Source organism: Fundulus heteroclitus, chromosome 8 (genome assembly GCF_011125445.2).
Source record: "Fundulus heteroclitus isolate FHET01 chromosome 8, MU-UCD_Fhet_4.1, whole genome shotgun sequence".
Classification (NCBI taxonomy): Eukaryota; Metazoa; Chordata; class Actinopteri; order Cyprinodontiformes; family Fundulidae; genus Fundulus; species Fundulus heteroclitus.
In genome coordinates this window covers 28,920,288-28,947,807 of record NC_046368.1, presented here as the reverse complement: position 1 = coordinate 28,947,807, position 27,520 = coordinate 28,920,288, and the positions used below count along the sequence as shown (strand labels likewise).

Below are 27,520 nucleotides of genomic sequence, written 5' to 3'. Positions count from 1 at the left end.
CCAGTTAAGTTACAGCATTCAGACCCTTTATATCAGGCACCGCAAATCCATTTTCTTTTGTATATTACACAGACGCCACATTATACTATTCCAGCTCAATTTATAGAGCACTTTAAACACATACATGACCAAAGGACTGTACCGACATTAATTGAAACAGTAGTCATATGATACAATAATAAACTATCTCAGCCCTGCCCTCCTCACACAAACATGGTTGTGAAGTTTGCGGACCCACTGTAGTGGGTCTCGTTTCCAACAATGATGAGACCCACCACAGAGAGGAGGTCCACAACCTGACACAATGGTGCTCCAGGAACAACCTGATCCTGAACACCAGCCAGACCAAGTAGGTCATAGCGGGCTGCAGGATGTCCAGGAGGACAGAACACGCTCCTCTCAGCATACAGGGGGAGGTGATGGATTGTGTGCAATGTTTCCGGGCAGTCACGTTTCCTGTGGGTGGTGAGGTCAGCAGAGGGGATTGTGGGATGCCATCTACAAGATTTATGCCGCATGAGTCCAGAAAAGGGCCAGACATATTGCGACAGATTCCGGGCAATGCACTGTTTGTCCCACTTCCATCAGGAAAACGATTCAGGAACGTTAAATAAAAACCAATAGACTTTAAAACATCTTATTTCCCAAAGCTGTGAGGGCTATTGTCCCCTGCTGAGGACTATTAAACCACCAGCCCAGGTTATAATCTGTCACATGTTTACTTGCATTATCGCTCACATTCTAATGTCTTAGTAAATATCTGGTTGACATCAATACAAATTGCACAGTTGTTCAACTTTAAAATTTAAATCAAATGCACAGCATTTTACTATGTTCATGAGTGTAACAAACAATGGGGCAGCAGTGTTATATGCTCATACAACTGCACAGTAATCTACATCATCTTCAAGGGACTGCTATCTGTCTTTTGACTCAAACATGAGTCTCATTAGATGCAAAGGACTACTTGCATGCTTTAACTTCTCAAGAATTGTGTTGGTCAGTGTGTAATCAACTAAGTTCATGGAGAATAGAAAATGATGTCCTGTTGTTTCTGCATATTACGTGTAATCTGTGTTCATTCTGAGCCGTTGTCTCGGCAAAAATGTCTTTATAATAATACAGTGACAATAAAGATTCCTAATACTTGATCACATGCGTTACATTTGTATCAGACAACACAAAACATCAGTTTGGAAATTGTAAGGACAAACTTCCCATGAGGATTGTGGGGCAAAGGGCACAACATGTAATTTGACCTGCACATGTTTTTTTTTTTTTTTTTCTGTGTCACACAAACTACATCCCACAGAGTTAACCATCACATCCCTAAGGGGATCTCCACTCTTTTCTGAAGCCCCCGTAAGCATGACTGACTGATGCGATTTTGAACTCTGTCATCCCCTCAACATATTTTGTCTTAACTTGTTTTTCGCACATTTTTTTCATCACAGCTTAACCGTCGGGCTACAAAAATGCTATATAGATTTTATTTTTCACATTGTGTAAATTTTGTTCTATTTGATCTGGTTATATCTGCTGCAAGTCTGTTAGTTGATCACCACCTCAGATAATAAATGTACATAATAATTTTAATAATAATAATAATAATAATAATAATAATAATAATAATAATAATAATAATAATAATAATACAACTAATAATTACAAGAATAATAACGATAAAGATTATTTATAATAATAATAATAATATTAATAATAATAATAATAATAATAATAACATTATTATTATCATTATTATTATTATTTGAAGTCATAGTCATTGTAATCCTAGGTAATATTATACAATGTAATATTATACAAGTGTATAAGAAAAATAAAACGTAACTGAACATTATTACTAAAAACATAATTAAAAAAGGAAGAACCGAAAAAGGAAGACAACGAAGAAGAATCAACCGTCGTCACTTCCTATTAGGACCTGTCAGGGTCACGTGACGTGGTATTAGCTCGCTGACTCTGCTATGTTTTTCGTTTGTTTCACTATTTCAGAAATGCGACGTTTCGTGCTTTTATCGGTGTGTTGTCGTCGAGGGACACCCCGCGGCTGCTCCAAGACCCGTTTTCAACGACCTCCGTCGAGCACTTTCGCCCTAAAAACTGCAGCCGTTGGCCTGCACGTCACGTGACCAGCATGCGACGGAGCGTTTGATAAAAAGATGGCGTGAACTCGAGCAGAGAGGACAAATAAACACCGAGCTGAGCAGAGCTGCTGACCGTGAGCACCAGCTCCCATAAAAAAGTAAGGCAAGTTCTTCTTAGCACGAGAACCTACTGTTTCTTTCTATCCCTCGCTAATTTATCACAAACTCTAAGTTGTTGTCACGTTTTTACATTCGACCGATTAGCCGTGGTTTATTTCCAGGGTTTTGGTCTTCGTATCCTGGTTGCTAACGTTAGCAAGCAACATTAACGGAGGCACGGTGCGCGTGCGAAAACCGTTAATAACGTTACAACAACAGGGGCCGTCGGCTGGCTGGTTTAGCTTCCACACTTTGGCTTCCGTGGAGCAGGTTAGGAAGGACGAGGTTGACAACGGAGGTTATTTCTGCACACTCTGGCTGTTAATATTTAGCTAACATCATTTATCCACAACTTTAACTTTAAGCAGCGCAGCAATAACGAGCCCTGCGTGCTCTAAATTGTGAACTGTTGCCACGAATGTAAGCTTCCACCCAGCACGCAGACGTTTGCTAATAGCATATATTGTTGGGAGAAGTGTTGTAACAGCGGAGTGAATGGTTTTAACATGTGGAGCAGGGTCGGTGGTTACTGGTACTGTCAGTAACATTTGGCTGCAGTTGGTTTACGATCTCCTGTGTCAACGTTTAGCCGCGCACTGCTAAGCATCACGTCCTCCTTTTATTTTAATTTGCAGATAGTTAAACCTCTGATGCATTTTTATCGACGAATGAATGAGCGGATCCGGGCTGTTTATTTAGCGTTTGGCTGCTAATCAAGCTAGCATAAGAAAGCTATGTCACCCTGCTCTAACCAGGCCAGTTTAGCAGGTGATACCAAAGTGAAAGGGATAGGTTACGATAGTAATATAAACTTTTGTCCTTGGGGAGGCCGACCAGTCCCCAGAGTATGTGGATATGTTGTTATAAACTGCAGTGTGGTTGTGTACAAGTAGCTTAGATGTTAAGGAAATAGTGCGTCGAGTCGGTAAGTGCAGGAAGTTGAAGGCAGGGCATTGCAAACACGTGTCTTGTTTTGGGTCACTTTGAAACAACTCGTGGCTCGGACCGACGAGACAATACTGTAATAAAACAATACCCTTATTTCGCAATCTCGACCGTATACCGACGAGGGAATTTGAGATCTTTGGGGGCAGTGTGTACATTTTATTTTTTGCTTTCGTTTTTTATTTCAGCCCGCGATCTAAAGTTATGTTGTTAGTTTCTCATGCTCCGTAAAATACAGTAGTAGTTATCTTAACTGCGGGATGAGATTGTGCAGCACAACTTTGACCTGTATGTTTTTAAATGCATTTCCCCCCATTATGTTGAAATATGACTTTGTTAATTTAATTTATTGCCTGTTTGAGAACACATGTTCCACATGTGGGTCCTAAATTATATAATAAATGTTATAATGAACTTAAGACTTTGAGTCGATTGTTGCATTTTTTTCCCCCTTTAACGATTACCTTTTAATGTTGTAATTTGACAATTATTTTATAGTAATGGGGTTTTATTACTACTAATGCGCATGTAGATGTTAACATCTTTAAGTCATTACTGAATTATGGATCCATTTTCTTGAGTTCTTGAAACTAGATTTGCATAAATGCGACCGGTGCATTATATGACTTAAAATATTGTATGTTGCATTCATAAGTTTGTTAGGTGTCACCCTACTTGTTCAGTGTTCAGATTTTTTTTACACTGATTACTGGTAGTTTTGCAGGTTATAATGTATATATTTTATCGTCGTACATAATACAGAGCGTGAATGTAATTTGATGGTTAGCAAGTGATACTGATTAATATTTCAGATGCATCTACCAGTCTTTTCTTTGCCAATTACTAAACTATTTCCAGTTCTCTTTGAGATCTGATCTGTTGATTCCTTTTTGGTCTAGTTATTATAGCACATCATGTCTGCAGGCTATTTGATTAGTCATTTTGAATTCAGGACAAGAATTACAAGATCATCCCCATTAATGTGTCAAAGCTTATGCCTATGATTTTTCTCCTATTTTCATTTATTACTAAATTCAAAACTTTCTTAGTTTTGATACTTATAATGAATAAGGAAACACTTTATTTTGCAGTATTTGCCCTGTTGATCACCAGTCAAGAGAAATTGAGTGATCAGGATATTTGGGTAGTTGATTTATGCATCTGTTATAATATACTGCTGATCAACCCCCTAAAACATTTCTATCTCTACATACCTTTTTAAATGTATCTTTCTTATTTTGATTAATAAAAATAAAATAAAAAGTTGGCGTTGGTCATTTAGTTGGTAGAATAGAATAATCCTTTAGGTAGGTAGGATGATAGGGTTATTCTATCCTAAAGTATAGAATAATCCTTGTTAGCAGCATGTAAGGTTAAAAAAAAGTCTACAACAGAAGAAAAAATACTGCACAGTTATTTTAATTTTTTACTCCTTTTTGCAGATGGATCCTGGACAGGATTTGCTACTTGCGGCTTTAAGTGAGAGTGGAATTTGCCCAAATGATATTGGGCTATTAGATGTGGAATCCCAGGATGTTACACAGCCCTCTACAACCCAGCAAGTAAGATGATTCTCAGTGCGTTATCCAGAAGACAATAGTTTATTTATTTCCATCACTGCATGAATGCCTATTTTAATTTCTGATCTTCTTCCAGTCCATTTCCATCAGTGCCCTGGATGTTGGTGTGGGAGCAGAATCAGTGGAGGCTGTTCGACCTGAGCCTCACTCTACAGTCCCACTTGTTACAATCAGAGTACGCCCACAGAACGTTTTCCTATTTAACAATTTGTTATAAAGTCTGGTGCAGTCCATACAGTTTATAAATGAATAATCCCCTCTGGTTGTTCTTTGTCTCCAAACAGCACAAACCTCAGCCATCCACAACCACATTTGTTCTTAATCAACTGAATCAGTTGCCATCGCTTGGGTCTGCTGCGACCAAACAGTCAGTCATCAACCCAATCAAACATACCATAACAGTCACCAAGGTGGTCCATGTTGCCAATTCAGGAGTGCGCGCTTCAGCGACGCCCTCGCCCACCTGCGTTCCCCCTTCAGTGCCTTCTAACAAAGATCAGGTGGGTTTTAAAGTGCTGGTTTGGTTTTCATTATCTTAAAGTAAATGTGTGTTTTCATTTCTTGAATAAGCTGTTCATACACTTTTATTGTGCCCGAGCAGGTGCAGCTGAAAGACCTCCTTCGGCCCAACAATGTGAAAACCACAGTTTTAAAGGGCAACAGTCTGATGGAGTTGATGAAGCTCAAACCTCCACCTGACATTGCTCCACCCGTAGCAACAGCTACAGCCACATGTCCAGGTAATCCGTTAGAATGGAAAACAAGATGCCATTTTCATAGCTGGAGTCATACTAAGATACAATAAGGGTTCTCTAGTTCTGTTTATCTCCTATTTATGGTCTTAAATTTGTTTTATTTTCACAAGTTGAGCATACTTTCTCAAATCTGCAAGCAGGTGTCAGTTAAATTATTAAAAATGTTTTAAAGCCCTTCTGTTAAAACAATGCCAAATAAAAATCAGTTATACCTTGTTTCTTATTTGACTGCTGAGTTTATCAGTCAGTGTTTCCTAAACAGCGATGGCTGTTTTTGGGAAATTGTGGTGGTTTAACTAGCTGAGAGCTTTAACAGAGACCCTGGATCCGTCATAGTTCACTGATTCATTAGTGATCTCCTGGTATTTGCTGGGTGTTTCAGGTGATATTAACAATGGGATCAAGAAAGAAGTGTTGGGTAAAGATGGTGCCAGGATGTGGATCAAAGACGACATTAAGATTCAAAACTTTTCGAATACTCTGGTAAGTCGCTTTTTTTGAAAACAGCAGAGCTTTAATATTTACATGCCAATGATTTTGTGTCTGAATGTTTGCGCAGAAAGCTGCTGGTCTAAAAGAAGAGGAGGAACATGAGGAGGAAGAGGAAGAAGAGCTGGGGCATGCAGAGACTTATGCAGAGTACATGCCAATGAAATGTAAGTATTCGGTGTGAACAGCGGCGCTACAATGAACGGCTAACCGCTAAACTAACCGGATACATAAACACTAGAAGTGTGCATGCACAGCCAGCAAGCAGAAACTAACTAGGACTGTGGACGCACACTGGCGTTATATGAGCGCGTCAGAATGATGGCGTGTGGGACAACCAATAGATAAGGCGATCCTCCTGGAAGTTGAGGGACAGGAGAGTGAGAACAGGAACAAAACTCTGACAAATCCCTGCCCTTCGGACCGAATGACTGGATTGGTTTTTTACAGGCCTACAGCCTCCCACAGAGATCTAATTTTTAACCTCCTTTTGCTGAATACATAATGTATTTACTACTGTTGGGACTGAGCGGCTTAGAAAATGGATGGATGGATGGATGCTGTTGGGAATGAAGGACCATTTTACCCGGTATAGCAAAGTGGTTCTGAACAGGATTACCAACTAGGTTTTTTTTTTTCTTCACATTAGGATTTTGCATCTTAAAATGATCAGAAACGGTGTTGAATGTTTTTTCACAAGACCTGATAAATCAATATTTAAAATGTTTTTTTCATGCTTGGCTAGGTTCCCTGTGTTTTATGTGCATATTGATTTAATAACTAATTGCATTGAGACAAACTTGATTAAATATCCAGATTGTGACATAATTCTGCTTCAGTTTAAATCCTTTAACATTTTAGGACCAAATGTGTATTTTATTATGTGCATTGTTTTTGTGAAACATTAATTTACTGACCTTTTAACCTTGTAAATGTAGTAAAGATTGGCCTGAGACATCCTGATCCTGTGGTAGAGACCAGCTCTCTCTCCAGCGTGAGTCCTCCAGAGGTGTGGTACAGACTGTCCATCCCAGAGGAAGTCATTGATCGTGGCTGCTTGTCAGCACTGCAGTTGGAAGCTATCACATACGCTGCTCAGGTAAGCGCCGTCCATGAGTTTACCTCAGCAATAAAAAACACGGTTATACAAAAAAAATTATCCTTTTACACTAAGTCTCTAAATCAACAGCTCCCTCCATATTCAGACTCATGCCAATTTTTCAAGCTCAGATAATGTATAATTTTTTTTTTTAAATATTGTTTCATTTCTAGTTGGAACTGCAGCTAATTAAATCCATCCCATATTTCCTATGTTTTACCCCTTGGTGGTAAATCCAGCCTGAAAACAGCAAAATTCCTGAAAAGGGTACCTAAAGCTAGGATGACAGGAAAATATACGCTCCCTGTTTTTGCTGAAGCTCCTGGATGAAGAAGTGAAGTGGAGAGACAAGCGTTTCGGCCACATGCCTCCCCTGGAGCAGCTGGTTGCAACTTGCCTTCATCTAGACACCGCTATCGTCCTCAGCATAGTCCTCACTTCCAGGGACTACTTTCAGTCCAGCCTCATTAAGTGCTAAAGGATGACTACCCTGTCCTTGAGAGCTTTTATTCTGGCAGGCAGAGTTGGAAGATGATGCCGCCACTACGACAGATGAGAAATTGAGCTCCGCGATCTCTACAGTGTACCCGTCCCTTTCATCCAGATGAGGCGTAAGAGGAGAAAGTTGGAGGATGAGTTATAGAAGCTCTGCCAAGGCAGAGGCACCTCTCAGGTCCAATGTTGCATCCATTGTGTGCACAGTTTCAGGATCCCCAAGGTGCCTAAAGTGCAGGCCATGACATCGGCCACTGGAGGTCGTAAGAACCTGCGTACTGAAAGTGGTCTCTTCTGTGTCCTCCATCCAGTCTCTGTCGCTAATATGAGTGGAAGGAAGGATGACATTAAGGCTGGATGATATGGGGAAAAAGCATATGGATAAAATGGAAATCATTCTGATCGATATCGATAAATATCAAAACATATATTTTAAGTGCAGCCCTGGCCATTTTATGCTGTTGCTTAGCGACCTATTTTTAGATACAGAACACACAAACACTGAATTCAAACTCAACCCTTTATTCAACCAACTTTTTACCAAAACTACAAGTTTTTAAAAAAGAAAAAAAGAACATGTGCTCTCTGATCTCTTTGAAGCTTGGTGACAGAGCGTTCTTGGGTCTGCGTTGTGATTGGTTAGGAGGATGTAATGACTGTAATATTAACCTACGTGGCTAGAATGCAAAAGGAAGGAAAACCGTTCTTCTATTGAACTTTTTATTGACCCTTTTTTTTTTTCCATCATCGATATACGTCCATTGATTGATATATATTGTTACTGAATTATCGTCCAGCTCTAGCCTAAATGTTGTATGGATGATTTCCTCTTTGCCTGTGATATTCACCCATTAGGTGTCCAGTTGCTGCACTTCTGCACTTTCTACACTCCTCAAAACAACGTAGAACTGCAGCTTGTCAGCATTTTCTAATGCTTCCTGGTCTAAGATGGTCGTATCAGAATTTAAAAATGATTTGCACTGCCTTATTTTTGTTTGGCAGCTGGTCCTTAGGGAAATGCTTCCCATGATCCACCGGTGCAATTTACACAGGAAGATCAATGATGGCGCACAACAGCCATTTTCTGTGTAACTAACAGTCTCTTTGTCACGTTTACGTTTGTTTCTTTTTTACGTTTAAGGAATACCTAACAAATCAAAGTCTTCAGAGCATCCACCTCCTTCCTAAAGGTTGTTGCTACCCTAGAAAAAGTACCTCTTCCCCACCTAAATTTATTTAATTTGTTTTTGTCACAGCAACACGAGACATTCCTACCTAACTGTGACCGAGCCGCCTATTTGATTGGAGATGGAGCTGGTGTGGGGAAAGGCCGGACCATTGCAGGGATCATCTATGAGAACTACCTTCTAGGCAGAAAGAGGTCACTCTGGTAAATAACCTGAAAACTATTATTTTATCCTGAAAACGACTTTCATTGAATGACATTTGTGTCAAAGCTCTTAAGTCTTGTGGATTTTTATACTGAACATGCATTGTGTCGTCTGTTTAGGTTTAGTGTCTCTAATGATTTGAAGTACGACGCTGAAAGAGATTTGAGGGATATTGGTGCCAAGAACATCCAGGTTCACTCCCTGAACAAGGTAAGATTTTTAAATTGGACCTAAACGGTCACAGAATGGCGAGTCTGTTTGAAAAGACTTATTTAAGTTTTCTCGTTTTCAGTTTAAATACGGCAAAATATCCTCAAAACACAATGGGAGTGTGAAGAAAGGGGTGATCTTTGCCACCTACTCGTCCTTGATAGGAGAGAGCCAGTCTGGGGGGAAGTACAAAACCAGATTTCAACAACTTCTTCACTGGTGTGGGGAAGACTTTGATGGAGTTGTATCCTTTCACACGTTTGTTTCTACAGTTGGTTATACTAATGAAAAAAATGGCTGCATATATAAAATTCAGTGTCCTTAACGTATGAAACGCACTGCAACAACCTAATCAAGAAATTGGTCACTTTCTTTAACGAGCTCTTTGTAGATCGTCTTTGATGAGTGTCACAAAGCTAAGAACGTTTGTCCCATTGGCTCTTCCAAACCAACAAAGACCGGCCTTGCCGTTTTGGAGCTGCAGAACAAACTCCCCAAAGCTCGGGTCGTGTATGCCAGCGCTACCGGTCAGCAGACAGACTCTTAACAATCTAACAGCCAACTTCTGCAGACATCAAATACTAAAGCTCCGTTTTTCCACGTGTCTTCTAGGAGCCTCTGAACCACGGAACATGGCCTACATGAATCGTCTGGGAATATGGGGTCATAAAACGCCGTTTCGAGAGTTTGGCAACTTCATTCAAGCGGTTGAACGCAGGTAGGTTATCAAAACCTCTTTTAAAAATGTTCTCCATTTGAAAAGGTCTTTTTAAACGTCTAAACCCATAAATTGTTCCTTTACATCCAGAGGGGTCGGCGCCATGGAAATAGTGGCTATGGACATGAAACTCCGAGGGATGTACATAGCCAGGCAGCTGAGTTTTACTGGCGTGACTTTCAAGATCGAAGAGGTGTCGCTGACTCAGAAATACATCCACATGTACAACAAGTCTGTGAGGCTGGTAGGCGAAATAAAGCGATCAGTCATTCAGCATTCGTCTGTGCCGTTTGACAACGGGGCGCGCATTGAAGTGCTGCTTCTGTGTCACAGTGGGTCAGCGCCCGCGAGAAGTTCCAGCAGGCCGCCAACCTCATGGAGGCAGAGCAGCGCATGAAGAAGTCCATGTGGGGTCAGTTCTGGTCCGCCCATCAGAGGTTTTTCAAATATCTCTGCATCGCCTCCAAAGTCCGCCGAGTGGTCCAGTTAGCCAGAGAGGAGGTTCAGAATGGAAAGGTACAGTTACTCCATAACGACTGGCTGCGGTCTTCACAGGTTTATTTTATTCATTTAGTATTGTTAGAGAACGTGCAGCCATGACAGATTACATTTTATTTTATTTTTTTTCTGGGAACTAGTAGACATGAATGTCTGAAATATTCAGTTTAAGTAAGTGAGCTGTTATTTTCTCTGCAGTGTGTGGTGATCGGCCTTCAGTCCACCGGTGAGGCGAGAACGTTGGAGGCCTTGGAGGAAGGAGGCGGAGAGCTCAATGACTTTGTGTCGACAGCAAAGTAAGGATGAAAAAAAAAACTACTTTCTTAGAAAAGTGTAAATATAATATTGTGGCTTCAGTACCGTGTTTTTATTGCAGAGGCGTGCTGCAGTCCCTCATTGAGAAGCATTTTCCAGCTCCAGACAGACAGAAGCTTTACAGCCTGCTTGGCATTGACCTCTCTGCAAAGAAGACTCCCTCTCCTACTGACAACGCAGCAGAGCCTGAACACAAGGGAAAGAAGAGGAAAGGTAATGCCAACAATATTGGATAGCTGATTGAAATGGTGCTCAAAGAATTGGCTGCATTAGACTTAGCTTAGATATTCCACCGGTGTATAACACCCATGTCTCTCTATCTGGCCAGGCTCAGAGGCCAAAAGACCGCCTAAAAAGAAGCCCCGCAAGCATGGCGGTCTGTCGGGTACGAGTTCAGAGGAGAGCCAGTCTGAGGAATCGGACAAGGAGTCTGGGAAAGACAGCGACGACAGCTTCAAATCTGTCAGCTCAGCAGATGAAGATGATGATTTCAATCCGTTCAGAGATGAGTCTGATGAAGATGACGAAGATGGTGAGTTCGTGGAGAGTCGGAATGTCAGTTTAGTTCATCTTCAGTATAAATTGCTTGACCATCTCTCTCGCTCTCTTAGATCCTTGGCTGATCAGGAAGGAGCCAAAGAAAGGGAAGGAGAAGAAAAAGAAAAGGAGGAAGAGCATTGATCCAGACTCCATTCAAAGTGCCTTGTTAGCCTCGGGGCTGGGCTCCACCAGGCCTGGTTTTACCGCCTCGGTTAACCCCCCCGTCACGCCTGCCCCCGGTAAGTTTGCTGCCTGGTGCCAAGCAAAGTTTTTTTTTTTTTAATCCTGTGAAAAGCCTTTTGGAGGTAAACGTTTGCCTGAATTTGTTCTCAAGTCAAGACAGAGAGCCAGGAAAGCTGTCTAACAAGTCAGGACTCGGTGGAGCTCGCCCAGAAGATGAAGAAACAGCTCCTGGAACAACTAGAGGGCTTGGCTGAAGATCTACCTCCCAACACCCTGGATGAGCTCATAGATGAGCTGGGAGGGCCAGAAAACGTGGCTGAGGTAAAAGATTTGGAGCTGTGCACCTTCTGGTTGTAGTTTTTAAGCTGAACTGTCGTAATTCTGTTTAATCGTCCTCTCCCTCAGATGACCGGTCGTAAAGGCCGCGTGGTCAGTAATGATGACGGCAGCATCACATATGAGTCTCGCTCTGAGCTGGACGTCCCTGTGGAAATCCTTAATCTCACAGAGAAACAGAGGTTCATGGATGGAGAAAAGGTAAAGTGGTGATTGTTCTGGAACCTGTTGGTGTTCTGTACATACAGCGGTGTGAACATTTTTTGCCCCCTTCCTGATTTCTTATCCGTTTACATGTTTGTCACACTTGAGTGTTTCAGGAACACTCCAAAAATGTAATAATAGTCAAACAACACAAGTTTCTGAATGAAAACCAGACCTACATGTCCCTGTGAGGAAAAGGTGATTTCCCCCCACCCACTCACCTTTTATAGGCACACCCAGGCCTGATTAATTCAGGAACAAACGAGACAGTGAGAAAGTTGAGATTTATCCGTCTGGGACAGCCAGGCCGTTTTCATAGCGCTGGGACTCCAGCGAGTCACAGATGGAGACAACATGGAACAGAGGTGAACCTTCCCACGAGTGGGCCGGCCGACTAAAATTACCCCAAGTTCTCTGTGACGAATCGTTCAGGAGTCACAGAAGACCCCACAACAACCTCCACAGAAGCGCAGGCCTCACCTGCCTCATCTAAGGTCAGCGTTCACGCCTCCACCATCAGAAAGAGACGGGGCAAAAATGGCCTGCATGGTAGATGTCCAAGACTAAAACCAATGCTGAGCAAAAAGAACATTAATACTCATCTCAACTTTTCCAGAACACATCTTGATAATCCCAAGACTTTGGGGAAAATATTCTGTGGACTGATGAGATAGAAGTTGAACTTTCCGGGTAGGAGTGCGTCTCAGACTAAACATAGGCAGCAGTAAAATGTGGTGGTGGTGTGAGTGTCTGGGGCTGTTTGGCTGCTACAGGACCAGGAAGCATGAATGCTGCTGTCAACCAAAATATCCTGACTTTGAATGTATCCTGAATCCTATTGATGCTGGGGCATGACTTTAAAAAGGCTGTTCATGCTGGAAAACCCACCAGTGTGGCTGAATCACAGCAATTCTGCAAAGATGAGTGGGTCAACGTCGCTCCACAACGCTTTGCACGCTATCGCAAACGCTTTAATGCAGTTGCTGCTGAGGGAGGCCCAACCAGTTTAGGTTTAGGAGATATCACTTTATCACTCAGGGCCATGACGGTTTATATTTATTCTATATTAATAATAAATACCTTCACTGAAAAAAATGCATTTTGTTATTACTTTAGTTGTCTTTGACTGTTTACATTTTTAGATGTTCTGAAACCCTAAGTGTGCAAAAAAAGATCAGGAAGGAGGCAAAACTTAATCACACCACTGTCTGCATGCATCAAACAGAAGGTCCTGTTTCCTTCTTGTTTTCATGCTGCGGCTCCTAGGGTTCTCAGGGACCCTTTGGTTCCTCCTAAGACTACAGGCTCTGTAGCCTGTGGAGCGTCCAGTGGGAACTGGAAGGTGCCTCGGTGTAAAACCTTCATCAGACAAAAGCGTTCTCAGTATGAGGATTCAACAAGGAGTTTCAGTCCTGCAGAGCAAAAACTGAACCTCTCCTGGCTTCAGTTTAGCTTAAAGCTGAAGCTGCTTCTAAGTAACATCTACGTTGTCGTGATTGAGTGTCAAATTTCTCTTCTTGACGGTATTGTAATTATTCAGATGGGGGGGCTCTGAGACTGGATAACAAAAGGTTTCAGTACGGTGCATCGGTGTCTACTCACCACTTTCTTCTCGTTTCCTTAGTGTAGGAGGAGTTGAGTGTTTTGTCAGGTAGGCACATGCTCAAAGTTTAGCATGAGAGAAACGCTAGTTGGAAAAGAAAATGGAATTGGTGTCAAAGCCCAACACAACCGCTGCGGTGTGGGAGTTTTTTGGATTTAAGAACCATTATTGTCACCATGCTTTACCATGGGGGCATTACCTTTTTTTTTGTCTTTTGCTTTCCACACATTAGAGCATGCAAGTTTGTATCAGAGTCCGAGGGCTCTGATATCAGTCCCTTAGCAGACGGTATGAGCCATGTTACATGGATCAGTCCCTCCGTCATGAATCTAAAGTATTGAGGTCCTTTTGTGCAGCCAAATGACGGCGGCCAGCCGCTTAATCTATTTCTGCCTTTATGTCGAGAGGATATACTGCCGTTATTATTCCATTATCATATTAGTTGAAAAAGGTCTTCGAATGACAATATTGTAGTTTATCGCGATAATTTTTAGAAAGATTTATCATCCAGTAAAATCTGTTATTGTGACTGGCCTATCGATGGTAGTCTTCCAGAAACCTATATTGAAACTTTCTTATATAATTTCCAGATGAAATGATTAAAACACGAATGTCAGTACTTGGGTCTGGAATAGTGTTAGAAATTGTCTGGTTTTCTTTGTCTCAGGTAGAGACACAGACCTGTTCACCTAGCTCTGTTAAATTGCCGCCTGCCAGCCCTTATGAACTCCCTCTGACCTGTGTGAACAGTTCTGGAGATCAGCACTAAGAGACAAACACTGCCTTTCCAATCAAACGGGTTTTCAGCTGTACAGAATCCAGTCACAGAATGCTTCTGGATTCTTTTGGATGCAAAACTTTACAGCTTGACAAATATTCGTGATTCATCATATGGCAGAACGACACAGAGCTAGAAAAACAAGACTGTTTCAACAGCAAGAACACCAGGTCAGTCTGGACCATGGAAACCTCCAAATTCCTGGAAGTAATGAGGCCACGTTCTCTTCCACCAGAACATAGCCATCATCTCAGAGGCTGCCAGCTCGGGTATTTCCCTGCAAGCTGATCGGCGGGTGAGGAACCAGAGGAGGAGAGTCCACATGACGCTGGAGCTGCCATGGAGTGCAGACAGAGCTATACAGCAGTTTGGTGAGTGGAGATTAGTCAGTTCAGCTTTTCTTTACCTACCATCCCTGTCTGACAGAAGTTCTGACCCAAGGTTTTGGTCTCTCGGTTCATAAAGAAAAACGTGTTGGTAATATTGACTGAAATTGTTGTGCGGCAGGGCGAACACACAGGTCAAACCAGGTCACAGCTCCAGAGTACGTCTTTCTCATATCTGAGCTTGCTGGAGAGCAGAGGTTTGCATCCATCGTTGCCAAAAGACTCGAGAGCCTGGTAGGCATATCCAAGCGTTCGTAAATTCTGATCTTCTGGTGACGATGTTGATATAGAAAAGGAAACTGACTTCATCAACTTGATGTTGTTGTTCTCTAAATCAGGGGGCCCTCACACACGGAGACAGACGGGCCACGGAAACTCGAGACCTAAGCAGGTTTAATTTTGACAACAAGGTATGTTTGTCAAGCACTTTTATTCCCCCCAGTCTTGATTTGAACAGGTCTAATTCATGATGTTGTTGCTGTAGTATGGAAGAAACGCCCTGGAAATAGTGATGAAGTCGATTGTAAAGCTGGATTCTCCGTTGGTGCCGCCGCCCTCAGACTTCAAAGGGGATTTCTTTAGAGGTATGAGTCATTTCCTTTGATTACAAATTCCTCTGTGGTCCACGCAGAGTCTTTAGGCTTCCCGTTTTCTGCATAGTTTTCACTTAAATCTTTTAAACATGACATCTTCCTTCTCACTAACTATAAATCTCTCTATTTTGTAGAAATTCAGAGTGGGTTGATAGGTGTGGGTCTCATAAATGTGGAGGACAGATCTGGAGTGCTTACTCTGGACAAAGGTGATTTCTGACTGCCACTAAAGCTAATCCCTCAGCAAATGCATCCATTCAGGTTAATTCTTTGCAACAGTTACTTAAATAATTTTTTTTTTTTTCTGTTACAGACTACAACAACATCGGAAAATTCCTGAACCGCATATTGGGCATGGAGGTCCAGCAGCAAAACGCCTTGTTCCAGTATTTCTCTGATACACTGACGGCCGTGATTCAGGAAGCCAAGAAGAACGGCAGATATGACATGGGCATTCTGGGTAAGCTGTTCACAAGACCATGGTGATGTCCCCTCTGCTCTGCTACTGTGGCGCGTCTCCGCCCCTTTCTTCTTCTTTGTTTTCATCACCTGTGACCATGAATGTTTCAAACCTTCTGAATGTTAGATCTCGGCTCTGGTGACGAGAAGGTGAAGAAGGTGGACTGCAGAAAGTTTTTGACGCCAGGCTACACTACGTCAGGACACGTTGAACTCCACACTGTAAGTCCTTCGGCGTGTCTGGTTCCCCAGCGTGTCGTCATCATCAGATCGCAGCATCATCAGCTGACAGGTCTGCATCTTCCTCTGCACAGGTCGGCGTGGAGAGAGGAATGTCTTGGGAAGAAGCGACACATGCCTGGGCAGAGCAGAACGGACCGGACGACGGCTTCTATGTCCAGGTAGGAAATTAGTCAGAAGCATCTTAGTTTAATTTTAAAAAACAATATAAATGTTATATAAATGTCAGATGCTTTGTTGCAACAATTGTTTTGCATATACTTAAGTCAGATTTATTAAGTGCCTCTGATTCTTTTACAGTCTTCTTCTAAAAATGACAGAAATGCTGTAATAAATGTATTTAGCATTGCTCAAATGATTCATGAGAAAAGTGACTCAAACAGGAGTTTAAGGTTAATCAGAAAACTGCAGATAATGATTACAAACATGCTCATTGCTCCTTTTGCTTGAGCGTCGTTATGTTTGGTTGTTTATTATCTCTGAACCGAGATTGGCTCAATTTACAGCTTCACAATAGGATCACAGTTGTAGCGCGTCGCTATAATGCAACGTTTACCCTCTCCATGTTAGTATGTCTGGCAGGTAGGATGTGTTTTACCGCCTTCAAAGCCCCCATGTGATGTCAACGCTGTGAAATGGCAAAAAAATCCTTCATTAGGGTTTATTATCGTCTATCTTTATTGCAGTTTTCAGCAATAATATAAATACATTTTTCTTTTATATATTTTAACTATTAACTGTAAGGAGCCCTCTGTCATTCGACTCGGGGCCCATGATAAGGTTCCCCTCCCTGAGCCGCTGGGTTACATTTGCTTTTCTGGGTTACATTTGCTTTTCTGTCCTAAGAGGAACCTGACTAAGCTGTGACCGTTTCTCAGCATTCATTGCAGCGAGAATCGCGCAGAGTTACGATCAGTAAACGATCAGAACACGCTGACCAGGACAAGCTGAATCTGTACCTAACTCAGCAGCAACATGTCTGTGTTAAAGGCCCTTGAAATCTGAGTAAATTATACCATCAGTGAGAATTTATTTAGAGATTTCTCCCAGTAAATGACATTTAAGTTTTTTTTTTTTTTTTTTTTAGTTTTTTTTTTAAATTATTATTTCTTGTGAATTTCTAGTTGGCTAGAAGACAGTTAGCAGAGTGACTTCTTCTTTCTCTGTAAAGGATTGACTTTTGGTTTCAATATGTGATGCAGTCACTGATGTCCACTGGTGGTTCTTTTTCAACTACCGTATTTTCCGGACTATAAGTCGCAGTTTTTTTTTTTCATAGTTTGGCCGGGGGTGCGACTTATACTCTGGAGCGACTTATGTGTGAAATTATTACACATTTTTACCGGTATATCATTAACCTGTTATTTTCACACCAAACAGAAGACAAGCTTTTTGCGGAGGAGCGGAGCGCCTGTTATTTCACTAAATGCACGCGCGAAAGCAACAACAAAAAAATGCCTGTTACCATCAAATAAACATGCAAGCATATCGACTTAGTTTTTTTTTTTTTTTTTTTGGAATGTTGGCGAGGCGGTAGCGTGAGTTTGGCAAAACGACCGCCTCGCCAAGATAGCGCTGCGGGAAACACTGGTACAATTATTCAGCCTGTTGTTGCCTCCGTTCTATTTTTATTTAAAATTGCCTTTCAAGATGACATGTCTGTTCTTGATGTTGTATATTATCAAATAAATTTCCCCCAAAAAATGCGACTTATACTCCAGTGCGACTTATATATGTTTTTTCCTTCTTTATTATGCATTTAATGGCTGGTGCGACTTGTACTCCGGAGCGACTTATAGTCCGGAAAATACGGTAGATCTTTTTATACATTTAGTCCAGTTGTGGCTCAGTGGGAGGATTAGTCAAGTGGCACTCGACAGATTGAGTTAGATTCCAGTCTACCAAATGTCTTTGTGCCCTTGGGCAAGATGGCCAACCCCAGGTTGCCTCCAGAGCTGTGTACACATGTATGAACTGTCAGGGCAGCTGGGTGTGAAAGCTGAGGGTTGGGTACGACTAGAAAGCAGGTATTTACCTTCAGCCCATTTATGCTGGGATCAAGATACTCGCCCAGAGATTCCTCTCCGTCTTTATCTGAGGACATAATCTGTGGAGGACATCGCTAAGCAGGACATGGAACTTCCAAGCAGGATATTATTGTTCCTGATCCCATCGCTCCTTCTTGTTTGCACGGTTCAATTTCAGATGCGGAATAACAGGAAGACGGCCATACTGGTGAAAGAAGTGAACAGTAAGAAGAGGCTGTTCCTGGTGTACAGGCCAAACACGGGCAGACAGGTCAAACTGGAAACGTATGCCGACATCAAAAAGAAGTTTAAAAAGGTCAGTTTCCCTCTTTGGGCTCTGCCTGAGATTATGGAAACACTTCCTCCTTTGTCACGGCCGGTAACTTCTCTCCCCCCCCTACTAGGTGCTGTCAGAAGATGCCAAGCAGCACTGGACCGACCAGTACCAGTCATCAGCCAAAATCTGCTCTCACGCATACTGGTGTGTACCCGTGGCATAAGAGCACCGGCCCAGTGTTTCTGCTGCTCTCTGCCTCTTAACCTCCTGCTTTAATCCACCTCCAGGCGCGGCAACTGCAAGAAAGCCTCAGTGGGTCTGCTGTGTGAAGTGGGGCTGCGCTGCAGGACCTACTACGTCCTGTGTGGCTCTGTGCTCAGCGTGTGGAACGAACTGGAAGAAGTGCTTTCTCCGGTCAGCGGCAGCAACGTCAAGGTGCAGATTGTCCGTCTGCGGACAGAAGACGGACAGAGGATAGTCGGTAAGCTGAGCTGCTTCTCCTGCGTGTTTGGGAACTACTTTAAAAAGGTTGTGTTGCTAATGCGCTGCCAGCAACACGCATTTTTCATTCTATTCTGAACTATTTGGTTCACTGTGCAGGAATTTGGGCTGTATTTATTCTACTTTATGAGAAACGACACAAAATGTATATATTTTTTTTTCCCTCCTCCTTATCTTTCAGGGTTGATCATTCCAGCAAACTGCGTGTCCCCGCTGATCAACAAGCTGTCAACATCAGACCAGAGCCAGCAGCTGGCCGTTCAGGAGCAGCAGAAGAGGCAGCTGCTCCACCCTCAAAGTCTTACTCATGTCTTCAACACATAGTGCGCTGGTCTGAGTCCAGACTCCACCCCCCCTCGACTCCACGGCCCGCTCTGGAGGCGTCTGGCTCCGACAGCGCGTCGGTGCGCTGCATGCTTCAGGGCCGCCGTTCCTCACCCTCCACCATTGTCCCCCGAGGGCCCGACGTTTGGTGGCAAGCTGCGCTGACTGTTGGCTAGAAGTAGACGGTAGTCCTGTTGTCGGTACTGCTGTGTTCACGGTCGGAGGGAGCTCTGTGATGCAGTCGAGACGCGGGTTTATACCGCGAGGGCACTTTGACGTGAGCGCTCCTCTTCCTGTCGAGTTTTCAAGCCTGTTTTTGTTCGGACCGGGCACGCAGCTAAAGATTCCCGGGTCCAGGCTAGAGGTGAACGAAACGGAACCACTACATCTGTGAAGCCGAGGGGGCTCATCTGTACGGGCATTCGACGCTCCGTTATTAGCAGCTTGCTATTTTGCGAATCCCCTTAAAGTTGCAGGGGGATATTTTTAGCCGATCGATTCGGGTCCTCCTGCCGTCGGCCTCACCGTCACAAAGACCAAAACGGCTTCCTCATTGCCAGAATCAGCCTGCGTTCAACAGACCAAATAGTTTAGCTCTTTTCCCGTTTAGCAGACGAGGCTCCGCTTCAGCAAACGTGCTCTTCATTTTGTTTTAGTATTTCTAACAAAACCCATGTAGTGACACCCAGGCATTTTAAATTTACCCTCGCCTCTCATTTTGTTGTTCTTCTCCTTTTTTAGTGAAGGACAGCTGATCGGAGTTACTGAAACCAAACGTTCAGGGAGTTTTCAGTTGGATTCAGTGGTTCTGGGTTTCATTCCTCACTATTATAAGCAGTGTGACGATGTGAAATAAAGCCTCTGTTCTGTATACGTACTCTAGCGTTAGGTGGTATACATGTAGCTCTTTTTTTTTTTTTTTAAAGATATTTCTTCCCCCGTGGGTTTTTTATTTTACAGTATTTACTGGTCAGCCACTGTTTGAGGCCCAGAAAAAAACATCAGTCAAAACACTAGTTAAAGAAAAGCAACCATTAAAGGCCGTTTATGTTGCTTCTACTGCTCTAGCGAACGACCATGCTGCTCTGCGCTGTAAAGCGAGGCTAAGGGAAAGACAGACGTGTCCCAGCCAAGGGGTTAAATTTGTCTTTCTGCAGGTAAACAGCTCAGGGGGTCCACGTCTGAACAAACCCAGCTCACTGAGGGTTTGGTGTATGTGAAATGCCTGGCCACAGCTTTCATTTACTGGATTTAAAGCTTCCCTCTTCACTGTACATACGTCATACACCTCTGCACTTCCCAAGCCTGCAGCGGAGTCTTGCTCTGCGGAGGAACCTCTCCTGAACCTTTTTGGGCTCGGGTCCCATTACAGACAATCTGCGCGGACCAGAACGGACCACGGCCCGCGCGTCTGATCTCTGCTGAGGGGGGAAAGAACGAAAAGCGGGATGGTTTTGACCCTGGCCCGCTGGGTTAGATAGTTCTGTTCACCTGGCCCGTGTCCTCTACCCACTGATAATCCATTCAAGAACTGCTTTGTATTATTTGTACAGGCCGGAGTTGTTCATGCAGCGCATCTCTGGACAGCGTCAGGGAGCTTCTGCTTCTGTGTTTAAACTTGAATGTGCACCTTGTAAAAGCCAACACCTCATGTTTTGTCTCTTGGGGTGTCCTGTGCGTGTGTGTGTGTGTATATAAGAGGCTGCTGAGTAATTTGTTGAATGCCATTGAGGGGGGGGGGGGAAGAATGGCAAGTAGGTTCTTCTAAAGTTAACTCTTTTTCTTTTGTCCGTGTAAATTGCACGAGTTGCACTACTGACAGACGTACAGATTCAACAGTGCGTGTACATGCATCTTCAATAAAGCTTGGTATACTTCTATCTCGTTTGTTTGCCAGACTGCCACTAGATTCAGCTCCTACATACTACGCAAATGTAAAATAAAAATGTGGAATTAATGAAGGTCACAGCCTTTCATAAGCCTTCATATTTCCTGTTGGGTGTCCAAAAGTATTCATCCTCAAGCTTTCTCACATACTGCCATGCTACAACCAGAAACCTTCATGTGTTGGGATTTTACTGTACTGATAAACTGGGTTGTCCTGCTGGAAGATGAAGCTCCTTGCCAATCTCAACTTTATTCCACAAGGAGAGCAATATGTTGCCTACTTAAAAGGTTGTTGGTTGCTTTTGATTGTCAGGTTAGGGAGGGAGATTAAGCATAAATATCTTTCACAATGTATCTCTATAAAAAAAAAAAACTCCTGTATAGTTGTCCTCAGTCAGGCTTTTTGTGTTGGTCTGTCACATTAACTCCCATATATAACATTAAACCATATATATATATATATATATATATATATATATATATATATATATATATATATATATATATATATATATATATATATATATATATATAATATAATTTTTTTTTTCTTATTTGAAGAGTTCATTTAGTTAAGGTGATACCAGTCAGACTAACCTACCTGGTGAATTTGATCAAGTGAGAGTGACATAACAAAATAATGCCATCTCAAAAATACCTTTATTAAAAGGAACCCCCCCCCCCCCCCCCCATTCCAGTTTTTAATACATTTTTAAAAGTATTTTTTTTTTTAGGCGTCCTTTGTAATTGTTGCTTTTTAGTGAAAATATTTCCCATCCTCGGTTACATACTGTTGGGTAGTTAATTTTGATGCAGTGTTTAAATAAAAACCACAGCCTAATGTATGAAAACAGTTTAAGAAAAAACAAAAATGTCTGCATGGCATAAAACAATCCAACATATTTCCTCCTGCAGGACTAGTGGATTTCTTTTACCACAGAGAACTGTAGAAGGCATAACCAGATTTTTTTATTTTTTTTATTTAAAGCTTTTTAATATTTTTATCTCAGCCTGTGCTGAACCATAAAGGTTTAAAACCAATATGCAGGATAAAAATATGCCCCCCCCACCCCCCTTGGGTGTGGGTCATGACTCTTCGGGTCAAACATTGTGACCAACCATGTGGCCTACAGGGACTCCTGGGAAATAAAGTCTTGAAAGGATGTGGAAGACGGCCACATGTCTCCTGGAGCAGCGTCTCCTCTCTGCTGCGATCTTTGGAGCCGACCCCCTCCTCGGCGGATGAAGCAATGGAGACTCCCACACTAACAAAAGCAGGTATCAAACTGCTTCCATCACGTCTCTTTTCCCTTCAAAAAAAAAAAAAAAAGAAAAAACGGGAAAAAAATTGAGTTTCTAAGTTTAGTTGCTTTTCTGACCGAATTAAAAGTTTAAAGTGAGGTAAAAATATATATATTAAGCTGTGTGCTTTTCCCCCGAAAGCACGCTTTTCTGTCGTAAAAATGTAAATTTTGTCTAAAAAAAATAATTTTTCACGTCTAATCGCTTCAAGTTTTTATCGAGATTAAAGCGCTCCAAAGTGCGGGCCGGAGGTAACTTTCTGATAAACCGTGTTAAAAGCGCGTGCTCGGCCGCGTGCGAATTTCTCAGCTTCATGGTGGAAATCCCGTTTTTAAGTCGTTTTCTTCAGAAAGCCGCATTGGATGGCAGCCGTGTTAGAAAGCGCTGTGGGTGTCAATATAAAGTGACGGCCATATTTGCCGGTGCCGCTGTTGTAAACAAAAAGTGAGAGACAGACGCTTCACTGAATTTCGGGTCATTTTTATTTCTTTAATTTACAATGTCTTTGGGAATGTCTTACAAACCCAATGTCCATCAGCACATTCCGGGAACTTCTGGGAACCAGGGTAAGGCGAAAACGGGGCAGAAAATCAAAGTATCCGCCTGTTAAATCGAGTGTTAAATTCGGGGTCTCGGAGAATACCTGGAGAAAGCCCGTGTCTGTAGTTTTTGTCCAGTTATATATATAGGGTCAGATCCTGGGAGCTAGGCTAATTCATATCCGCCATTATTACTAATGTAAAAGAGCGCCATCCGTGAGCCGAGGCGGCGGCAAAATCGCGGTGGGGATGCGAGGCGAGGCGTCGGGGGTTCCGAAAATGTGGTTCTCGGCGGTCCGGGGCCGCGGTCCCGCCGTGGGGTTGCGGTTCCACGGTGACAAAAATGTATCACTTATGTCTTCTTTAGCCAGCCTTGTTCCGTTTCCTCCATGATGCTCCTCGGTCGGAGCTGCCGATTGATCTGCCTCTGAGAAATGCAATGTCTCTTCGAGGACATCTGGTGGCGGAGAGGGGGTACTGCAGCTAGACAAAGCAGCAGGGTGGAGGGCTCACCGCGTTCACGGCCACTCTCAAAGTATTACCAGCTACATATACTGTAGATATTGGGGTATACAGTCCGGCATGTGTCATCTAAATGCTTTCAGATGCAATGGGCAGAAAAAAATAAGACATCTTAAGCTTTTTTTTCCCTCTGTTAGAAACATCTTGCATTTTATTTTCAAAGGACACATTTTGTATTGAAATCCGATGCTGCTTGCACTTCAGCAATATTAAGAACACAGTTCTATACAAACAGGCCATACCTCATCATTACACAGTGGACATCCATGGTTCTGCACTAACAAGCTCTGTGGCTTTCTTTTCACCCTCCCCGCCCACAGCTGGAAACCTTCCTTCCCCCTCAGCAGCCAACCTGGCAACCCTGCAGTCTTACAGGCCCATTCTGAGTGACTACGGACCTCCATCTCTGGGATTCTCACAGGTGACCTCTTACGGAGTCCTCCTCGTCAGGGTTCTTTTATTTTTCTCATGAGAAGAAAAGTGGCGTGTAGGTTTCTTAGCCACTTGAAACGGTAGGTCGTTTAGTCGACAAATGATATTCAGAGCGGGATTCTTTATGCTCCTTAACATTCCTGGGGAAAATGTAACATTATAACATTAAGATTGCTGAGACGGATAAAATGATGTGATCGGTGGTTACTTTAATGTTTGGCGAAGTCCAGTCATTAAAAAAAAAAGCAGCAAAACTCATGGCTGTGTTCAGTAGTGAAAGTAATCTGAAGAAAAAGCTTCAGTTTGCCAGGGAGCATAAAGACCTGACTCTGGAGAAATGCAAGACGGACATGTGGTCAGACGATTCCAGATTTATGGGGTTTTCAGAGGGATGGGAGCATCCCGATCAGAAGAGAGGCGTTGCGCCCATCATGCATTGTGTCTACCGTACACGCCTGTGGGGTAGTTCTTTGGTCTGGGGTTGCTGCATTCGGTCTGGTCAGGGTTCAGCAGCGTTATGTGCCCCAACAATCAACAGTCTTTGTAACCATGATGAAATAATGAATGGAGGTCTGCTGAATATACTGACTGACCAGCATCATCTGTGAATTTCCCCTCCCTTGAGAACGTCGGCACACTTCAAGATGACAACTCCAGGATCAGTCAGGGTCGGCCGGTGCAAAAGGTGTCTGGAACTTTGATAACCCAAAGAGCCGTTTTAACCTCAGTTCAGCAACATAAAACCTATTTAGAGACACAAAAAATATATTTTTTTCTTCCTGCAAATGATTAAAAAAAAAAAAAAAAAAAAAAAAATCAAGGTTTAAAAAAAGAAAAAAGAATCTTTTTCAACCCTTATGTTTAAATGTCAGAACCAGGGATGCAAAACATGTGCCTCTGTTGATGGGACTAAGCCTGTCCACCTGCTGGAAGCAGTTAAACACATTAAGCTTACCAAGCCGTATTTTATGGTTCCCACTGCGTGTTTAACATTACCTCCCTGTTTAATGTTGGGGCCACTATAACTAGGGCTGTGCATAAAAAAAATCGATACAAAGATTAATATCAGTGTTTTTAAAAACACTGATATTCTGGTTTTAAATATTGATGCGCCTCCCAACCCCTAGGGGGCGTTATAACAGCGCACCATTACTGCTAACAGCGAAGAAGTCCAAGTAAGACGAATTAGCAGAATGGCCAACAGGATTTTAGAAACTTCGTCCCTAAAATCAGACGTTTGGGCACATTTTTGGTTTCTGTGATACGTTAAATGCATTGAACCAAATGCACTTTATTTTCCTGTTAATATATCAGTGTTCAATAAATTGAACATATATTTATTTATTATAATATAATATTTGGCTGATTTTGTGGATTTAATGACTTTGAGCATTAATTTGAAAGTAATAAATATCAATTTTGGAGTCAAATCAAGCTGAGCTACGCATCGAGAATCGTATCGAATCGGCTCATCCTAGAGATGATACCCAGCCCTAACTATAACACACTGACTCACTATTTAAAGATCACAGTTTACTTTTGGGTAAAGCTTCCTGGGTTCCAGACATGCAGAAAAAGACAAATCGCTTCAAAGAGCTCTGTCCGTACTGGCATGCAGTCTCAGGGCATTAATGAATAAAACTCCTCCACCGAAGGTCATGATTTCCCAACGACCTTCCTACAGTTTTCAGGTCGGCGGTGAAACCGGACTGAAGAACTGAGTTTGAAATGTTTGCATCTTATGTATTCATTTTGCTTCGACGCAGGGCTCCACCGGCGGCCAGGTGCCTCAGAACAAATATGCCGAGCTGCTGGCCATCATCGAAGAGCTCGGGAAGGAAATCAGGCCCACGTATGCCGGGAGCAAGAGTGCAATGGAGAGACTGAAAAGAGGCAAGTAGGAACGCTTCGCAGGCAAAGTCTGAAGGAAGCTTTTATCCGTCACAGGCATGAATCTGTAAAATAAAGTGCGACAACGTTAGCAGCAGTTTTGCTCATCTAACTGTGATTTTTCTTCGTGGAACAGGTATAATCCATGCCAGAGGACTGGTGCGTGAGTGCTTGGCTGAGACGGAAAGAAATGCACGGTCCTAGCCGTCAACATGTATTCCTCCTTGCAGGCAGAGCTTCATTTCTTCAGAGGGTGGGAAAAACAAAATGCATGGCATCTCCACTGCAGGGAGGAAGTAAATGAACAAATGATGGAAGCCCCAGCTCTTAGAAAGAGGAGGAAAATAAATCCAGTAATGCAGTTCATAACTCCTACGAGTTCTGGAGGGTCACTTCAATCATGTGTGGGGTTTTTGGGAATCAGTGTTTTTTTTTTTTTTGTTTTTTTTTTCTATTATTGTTTAATTTTTCTAATTTTGGGATCTTAGTTTTGACTTCTTCTATAAATACGTTGGTATAGATTCATTTTTTTTGCATGCGAACGGACCCATGGGTTCAATGTAGACACTGCATGGCTTGTACAGAAGTAGATAGATTTTTTTTTTCTCTTTATTTCTTTCGTTCATTTTTTTTTTTTTTTTATAGTATTCGGTCTGGGTTTCAGACCCTTATAGCAAAAGACTGAGCGGTGGACACGTGTCAAATGCGTCGGTTCATCTGTGATGGGGATTGGTTTTGGTATTAAAAGCAAAAAAAAAAAAAAAAAGAAGAAAAAAAGCAAAATGCTATGACTTCTTTGTATGTATTTATTACTCTGTGTAATAAATTGTATTTTCAATACAGTGGACATTGTGAGTCAATGTGTTTCAATTTCTAAATGTTGCCTTTTTAACAAGATGTTTTTTTTTTTTTTTTTTTTACTTTTTCTATGTTACAGCCACAAACTTCAAGGCTTTATTTTGACACAATAGAGCAACACCAGGTTGTGGTGGAAAACTGGAGGGCTAGGGAAACTGGTTTTCTTTTTTCTTTATGAATAAAAAGGTGTGCATTTAAAAAGGTGTGCATATTTAGCCCTACTGGGCGTAAACTTTCCAGAACCAGCCGTCGCAGCTGCTAGCCTTTGGGGGGTGGTGTCTCTACCACTCTTCCACATCTAAAGTTTAAAAACCTTAAGCTCAGATGGATTTTGCTGAGAGATTCTGAACATCAGATTTCAACTCTTGGCGTGGATTTTCAGTCGGAAATAGTTCTGGACTTTGACTAGGCCATAGTGACATATCACTATACTTTGATCCAAACCACGCTGTTGTAACTGGCTGTTGGAAGGTTGGAAGGTGAGCCTCTGCCCCAGTTTCAATTCTTTAGCAGAATGTCAAAGATTTTCAGTGCCACCCGTCTACATTTTTAGTCGATGGATTCAGAAGCGATGGATTCTATGTTTTGCTTTATAACCCAATCCCTCTCTCACTTTAGTGATAGTCACCTGCATGTTGTGTGGTGCTGATGTTTCTACTTGTGTTTACCCCGTGTTCTCTACTGATTTAAAGATGGATCACTCCAAATGAGCCTCTGCTTTAAAGCGTACCAACACTGCAAAAAGGAAACTAAAAGTAAGTAAAATTTTCTTGAAATGAGTGTATATGTCCTGGACTTGAGCAGGTAAATGAGATTATCTGCCAATGTAACCAGATTTCTGCACTTAAAATAGGAACAGTTCTCTTATTTCATGTGCAGT

The 27,520-nt window shown here is 42.4% G+C and overlaps 2 protein-coding genes across 5 annotated transcripts; both read left to right on the top strand.

Moving 5' to 3' along the window:
- Positions 1-1,940: 1,940 nt before the first annotated feature.
- On the top strand, positions 1,941-21,090 carry sbno1 (strawberry notch homolog 1 (Drosophila)). Of its 3 annotated transcripts, XM_036140523.1 has the most exons (34): positions 1,941-2,263; positions 2,738-2,739; positions 4,652-4,771; positions 4,866-4,964; positions 5,074-5,289; positions 5,388-5,529; positions 5,927-6,027; positions 6,104-6,200; positions 6,972-7,132; positions 8,884-9,017; positions 9,138-9,228; positions 9,311-9,472; positions 9,620-9,755; positions 9,841-9,946; positions 10,037-10,190; positions 10,280-10,462; positions 10,643-10,740; positions 10,821-10,972; positions 11,088-11,291; positions 11,371-11,538; positions 11,634-11,803; positions 11,888-12,019; positions 14,639-14,774; positions 14,911-15,023; positions 15,128-15,199; positions 15,274-15,373; positions 15,517-15,591; positions 15,696-15,842; positions 15,969-16,063; positions 16,156-16,242; positions 18,287-18,424; positions 18,513-18,589; positions 18,673-18,866; positions 19,068-19,210. In XM_036140523.1, exons 3-34 carry the CDS (start codon positions 4,652-4,654, stop codon positions 19,208-19,210), a joined length of 4,203 nt encoding a protein of 1,400 aa, XP_035996416.1. In that variant the 5' UTR covers positions 1,941-2,263; positions 2,738-2,739. The 3 variants fall into 3 exon arrangements, with proteins under 3 accessions (XP_035996416.1, XP_035996417.1, XP_035996418.1); XM_036140524.1 differs by lacking the exon at positions 2,738-2,739 and having other exon boundaries at positions 19,068-21,090; XM_036140525.1 differs by lacking the exon at positions 2,738-2,739 and having other exon boundaries at positions 5,391-5,529.
- Positions 21,091-22,234: 1,144 nt separating this feature from the next.
- Positions 22,235-26,551, top strand: LOC105931093 (cyclin-dependent kinase 2-associated protein 1). Of its 2 annotated transcripts, none has more exons than XM_012869611.3 (4): positions 22,235-22,375; positions 23,781-23,881; positions 25,659-25,785; positions 25,919-26,551. In XM_012869611.3, the coding sequence occupies exons 1-4, from the start codon at positions 22,348-22,350 to the stop codon at positions 25,984-25,986; spliced, it is 324 nt and encodes a 107-aa protein (XP_012725065.1). In that variant the 5' UTR covers positions 22,235-22,347; the 3' UTR covers positions 25,987-26,551. The 2 variants fall into 2 exon arrangements, with proteins under 2 accessions (XP_012725065.1, XP_012725064.1); XM_012869610.3 differs by lacking the exon at positions 22,235-22,375 and adding an exon at positions 22,730-22,965.
- Positions 26,552-27,520: the final 969 nt, after the last annotated feature.